General features: G+C 36.2%; 1 protein-coding gene across 1 annotated transcript in view; it reads right to left on the reverse strand.

The window, feature by feature from the left end:
- Nucleotides 1-644: 644 nt before the first annotated feature.
- The window catches only part of LOC135202082 (uncharacterized), a 12,714-nt gene continuing 6,859 nt past the window's right edge, over nucleotides 645-6,499 (reverse strand). Inside the window, exon 2 of the mRNA XM_064231335.1 lies at nucleotides 645-1,830. Within this exon, the coding sequence (XP_064087405.1) occupies nucleotides 1,210-1,830 (621 nt within the window). The 3' untranslated portion in view covers nucleotides 645-1,209. The remainder of the gene's footprint in view (nucleotides 1,831-6,499) is intronic.

A 6,499-nucleotide genomic window follows, 5' to 3' on the forward strand; every position in this document is an offset into this window, starting at 1 on the left:
TGTGCGGCGAGATTTGAAATTCTGTCGGGAACGTCGGAGACTAAAGCTAAGTATATATCTGCCAGGTAAGTATGTACAAAACTTTATTGTATCGTAACAATATCATTTTCTGTTGTACAGTCCTGACAGAGAGGAATCTTTTATACCCTATTCTATCCCTCTCGGTCTATCCAGGCTTGGATAAGAAGGGTTGGAGTCGAGAAGGGCAGCTGTTGGAAACATCTTAAAAAAAAAATTAGAAACTACCTGGAAAGGGCTCATTAAAACAGCAGCCTCAATTAGGGATTAAGCCGAGAATTAAGAATTAACTTGGATGAAGTACATTAATCTAATTTTTTTTCTTGTGAATCATGGCTTGGCTGTAGACTAGTTGCTTTTGAATTATTTTTTGTATTCTACTTTTTCTGCTTATACACAATACAAATATAGTGATTGAAGTTAAATTACCAGGTTAGTGATTGACCATGATTATATGAGCACTTTATTTTTGTTGTGTTGCTGGAGAATATTATAAATTGTACGTTTGAGTTCCTTTTGCCATTCATTTGTGGTTTCTTCCTGGAAGTTTGACAGCATGCAGATTATGAAAAAAATTTTACATCTTGCCAGTTCAAGTAGAGTTTAGGAGTCAATGAAACATATAGTTCAAGTGTAGGACATATTTATTATTCAGTCGAAACTGGCAAAAAACAAGAATACTCTGACATGTATTCAAGTAAGACACAGTGCGTTTGTCTTCCCAGATTTAAAAACATGAAGTTTCCAAAGCTGGAGCATGATATTGAAGCAATTTCAGGTCCATGTAAGGGATTTTGTTGAGAGGTGATTATTGATGAAGGAAAGACTCTAAAACTGATTCACTCATTAAAAAGCGGTGTATTGGTGGTGTAGTAATGCGACATTAATTTATGAAGAGTAGAAGTAGGGTAAGGATTTTATATGCAACAATGCAGTATGGAGATAGTTATACTGTATGTTAAAGACTTGGGATATCATGAATTGGTGCTTATGGAAAGGAGGATGATTTTGTAAAGGACCCAAGAAAAGGGTAATTTGTGTGATTTGTGATTATGTTTCATTGTCAGATATGTAGTTTTGAATCGTGGAAAGTCATATAAAGTACGGTACTTGGTAGGATCATTTAAATAACCTTAGAAGCGTATGTAGTTCTGCTCTGTCCTGGAGCAAAGGGAACTTGAAGGGACTTTACTACTGGGAATACTGGGTAGAACGTTGTCGCATCACGGCGCCTCGCCTTGCAGCATTCCAGCAGACCAATCCAAATGGCCCAAACCTGCAAGCAGCTGGCCTGCGTCCAGAGCGGCGTTCTGGTTTAGCGGGTAAAATCTGGTTTTCTGGAATACCCTCAAGAGAACTCAGTCCAGAGCGACGTTCTGGTTTGGCTGGGAGAATTTGGTTTTCTGGATTAGCAACGAAGGGGCTCAATCCATGAAATACGTCTTTATAGAGATCTACCAAGGACCCAAGACGACTGGGTGGCTGTCGCACTATTTCAAGCATCGATTCTTCTGAATTGGCGAGATCTTCATCTAGATTTCCATGTTCAAATTGTAAAGCTGCACCCAAGGGGTCTTGAACTTCCCAAGCAACATCCCTTACGTCTTCATCTGCAGACCACCGTTGGTGAGTGGAAGGCGTCAGGGGGTTTGCCTCAGGCTGCCAAGCATGAGCAACCCAATCTTTGTTGTGAAGGCTGCGTGCTGGTCTTGCCTTGGGGAAGGATGGTAGCCAAGAGTCTTGCTCAGGAGCGTGCTGTTCCGCTGCCATGGCTGCTGTTGCTAGTACCACTGCAACCAGGCTATAAGTCATCTGTAATAGAAAGAATGATGTATTTTATTAGTTTGGTGTTATTTTTTTCTAGGTGCATACTGCGTATTGTTATTTAGTTATGTAATAATTCATTTTTGTTGAACAGTGCCATCTCACATCTACTTGCAATTTAGTATTCAATGTTATCTCAGTGGTAAGAAAATACACACACACACACACACACACACACACACACATATATATATATATATATAATATAATATATATATATATATATATAATATATATATATATATATAATATATATATATAGATATATATATATATATATATATATATGATATATATAATATATATCATATATATATATATATTATTATATATAATATTATAATATAGATGTATATTATTTATATTGTATTAATATAAGGAATTATATTCTAAGAATATATATAATTATTATATATTATTTATAATTACTATATCATTACTATTGACAGCACGGTAACTCGGTTACAAAAAACAAAAAAAATATCTATTTCGATAAGGTACTTTAGTAAACTCTCCATAGAGTATTGCATACTAATGTACATTAATTTCCATCCAATCGTTTCAAGGATGAGTGGGCAGGCCCGATAGCGTTTTCGTGGAATGGAATAAAAATATTTCGTCTAATTTAGATAAACTGCATTTGTTAGTGTCATAGATTGTGTCTACTCGAGATTGGGGGAAAGACTACTCCATTCAGCGGAATTTGAACCGTGCCTAGGGAGAGGCTGTTTGTTATGAATGAAAATTCGATATTTGATCACGAGAGGAGAGAGAGAGAGAGAGAGAGAGAGCTGATTTGGTTGTGGGCGCGTGTACAAGGGCGGGACAGTGAGAGAGAAATATGTGTTCGTGGGGAGACTATATATATATATATATATATATATATATATATATATATATATATATATATATATATATATATATATATATATATATATATAGATTTGTGTGTGTAGGCTCCGCCAGGGAGGGATTCGATGTACATAAAACCAAACAAATGCATGTATGAGAGAGAGAAAAAAACTGATTTAATTTTGAGAGCTAGAGACTAATTTGATTTGAGTGAGAGAAAGATTAAAAACAGTGACGAAACATGACGAAGCACCTGAGACCACCATCATAGGACGAGGCTCCCAAGTTTTCGTAGTTTTTTCGATCGTTTTCGGGACTATGGTGTAGCTATAGCCAGATACTAAGTTTTTTTTTTTTTTTTTTTTTTTTTTAGTTCCACCATTTTTCTCGTTTGCGAGATTGGGCTGCTTCCGTGAAAAAGTGAACGAATTGGATTATTTTTCTCAGTAGAAATGGTCGCTTTGTGTCGTTCGGTAAAGAATGATGAGGGTTCGTTTCTTTGATTCCTTTAGCCATTTTCATCTTTTTTTTTTTCGAAATGTAGGTTTACGCCCACTTCAATTTATAGTTTTCCAGGCAACATCTTTTTCTTTTGATCTTCACAGGTCACTGGAAACGCTACCTGCAACGTTCTTAATTTTTTTTTTTTTTTTTTTGTTTTTTTTTTTTTTTTTTTGTTATCTGTAGCTATATACTTTTTTAGAATTTTATTCATGTTGAAGTAATATTACACGAGGTTGCTGGCGAGCGCTGGAACCCGAAGCTGCCGTCTCCCCTACCCTCCCAATCCCTTACCTACCCTGCCCCACCCGGGGCGGACAGACAGGTTTGCAGGAGGAAGGCGGGTGTCTCCTTTACCCTCCTGTTCTCCCACTTACCCCGCCCTCACCCGGGGTGGAGAAACAGGTTTGCTGGGGGCGGTTGGCTGTGTCATGTCTCTCCTACTGTCACTTGTCACTCCGATTTTATTTTTATAGCTGATGGGAAATTCTTATTCCCTGACGACTTGTAATTACTAATGTTTTTATCTTTACCTGTTTTTGTATGCCCTACTGGTTTAGTTGGTACTCTGTCCTCTTATTTCTTGTACACTTTGCAATGCTGTAACTACTCCTACCTAGCATTAAGGATATAATTCAGGAGACATAGGCTCTCATGCTTGTGATTCAGGCCTAGTCCTTGTCATTGAAAGCGGGCAGGTTGGAGGTTGGTTGAGATGAAACTGGCTTATGTCAGCACGGACCCTTCCCAAGAGACTGCTCGTAAGTCCTATATAATGTGTAAAAGGGATTAAGAGGTCTGGTGTGAATCAATAATTATGCTCTAAGCAACGTAGACGGGGACAGGTATTTTGTAGTCTCGTGTTCCCATTGTGCCCCCTTTCAATAAAATACCCGGTGGGTAGTTGACTTTACTGTCCAGTTTTGAGAGAGCCTGAGTAAACGAGCTCTTAATCATTAATAGCACATGGCCCCTACCGAAGACGGAGACAGCGCGCAAGGTTGTAATTGCAGTTTTTGTAGTCGTTAATGTGTATGTTGCGTATTAGTGTCCTCTTTCCTTCGTTGCATACATTTCAATTTATTGCTTAAGCTTGATTTGAGTGCATTGTTAATTTAGCGTGCGTTGTGTGTCTGTGAAAGTGTACGAGCATGTCTTTTGACTGAAAGGTACATAGTTTCAATTAGGTTCGTAAAAGAATTTCGTTTTCAATTTTTCATTTTTCATAGAAAATACCTTGGACTATGACGGGATATTTTCTTATGTAAGGTTGTATGAAACTGCATAGGGCATCCTGTATTTCGTCAAGGGAAAAGAAGTGCTTCAAGGTGGATTATTTTAAACTGAATTTTCAAACGATAATGGAAGTAAATTGTTTAAAGACGTTGCTTCCAGTCATTGGTACCAAACTGTTTACCCTCGAATATGAAATAGCAAATAGCGAACGTTCATTGCTAAGTAGTCTCTGGCTATCGCTCTCTGCAGTTCATAAACGACCAGAGCAGGTTAACGTTTTTATATTTTCTGGATCAACTTGAATTGCCATCAAAATCTGTTTTGGTTGGGGAACGTAATGAGTAATTTTTGAGAGGTAATTTCGTGCAGAAAACCATATTGAATATATATATATATATATATATATATATATATATATATATATATATACATATATATATATATATATATATATATATATATATATATACATATATATATATATATATATATATATATATATATATATATATATATATATATATATATATATATATATATATATATATATATATATATCTTCTAAGAGTACCCCGTCATGAATAAACTTATTTATTACGAGGAGCACTCAGCAAGACTGAAGATATTTATAGGAGTAAGATTAATTGATGATAGATTGCAATAGACAAGTTTGGACAGTGATCACATAATCTTACAAAGTTTGAAATTGTCGGTGATCTGATTTACATATAACTTGGGAATAGAAAATAATTAAGTTTATTTTTCTTTCGTTCTTCGCTGTCCACTTTTGACCTCCTCTAACTACTACGTTCACGCGTTTTCAATTTATGTGTGGCTTGTGAGGAGCAGAGCTGTGACAGCTCAATTTATTTTGGCGGATTTTTTTTTTTTCGTTCATTTCTCTTTCCCCTTTGCGTTGTTATTTAATAATCCCATTCTTCGGTCATTCATTCGTTCTCGCTTATCAGTTTCTAAATGTTATCATTTTTTTTTTCGCATGAACGTCTTATCCTTTACCCGCAGTGTCCTTTGTCTCTGCTTTTACTTCGTTATATTGTTGTTTTTTCCTTCCTGTTAATTGGTTCCGTTATACTTTTATACTAACGGGACCTTTCTCAGATATTAGATTCTCTCTCTCTCTCTCTCTCTCTCTCTCTCTCTCTCTCTCTCTCTCTCACATGGTGAAACCTTTTTCCTCCTAAAGAAAGCACGTATGAGATGTAATGGACTTCTATAGGAAAAAGTTTAACTGTAGATTTGATTTTTAATTAAGGAGCATCGGCAAACAAATATTAATCCGCCCGGACGCCTCTCCCCTAGGGGCGGGGTGTCGCCAGGTGCTTGAAATAAAATGTGGCACCAAAATGGAAGGGGGAAGATTAAAATTGTCAGAGAGAGAGAGAAAGAATATTTTTCATAGGGGAAAGAGTAAAATATGATTTGCAGTGAGAATTTTTGGTGTATGTAAAATTCAGCTAGTTTTTTTTTTTTCTTTTTTTTTTAAGGCCTCTAATAATCCGGATTCATAAAATGAGATGTGTTATTCCTTTGCGTTTCATTGTAATGTATACCATAGTTGTCGTTTTTGAGACCATTTCTGCCCGTTTCTTGCCCGAACTTGACTTTTGATCTTTTTATTATTATTATTATTTATTATTATTATTATATTTTTTTTTTTTTTTGTTTTTTTTTTTTTTGCTCTATCACAGTCCTCCAATTCGACTGGTGGTATTTATAGTGTGGGGTTCCGGGTTGCATCCTGCTCCTTAGGAGTCATCACTTTTCTTACTATGTGTGCCGTTTCTAGGATCACACTCTTCTGCATGAGACCTGGAGCTACTTCAGCCTCTAGTTTTTTCTAGATTCCCTTTTCAGGGATCTTGGGATCGTGCCTAGTGCTCCTATGATTATGGGTACGATTTCCACTGGCATATCCCATATCCTTTTCTTATTTCTATTTTCAGATCTTGATACTTATCCATTTTTTCCCTCTCTTTCTCTTCAACTCTGGTGTCCCATGGTATTGCGACATCAATGAGTGATACTTTCTTCTTGGACTTTGTCAGTT

Source organism: Macrobrachium nipponense, chromosome 30 (assembly GCF_015104395.2).
Source record: "Macrobrachium nipponense isolate FS-2020 chromosome 30, ASM1510439v2, whole genome shotgun sequence".
Lineage (NCBI taxonomy): Eukaryota > Metazoa > Arthropoda > Malacostraca > Decapoda > Palaemonidae > Macrobrachium > Macrobrachium nipponense.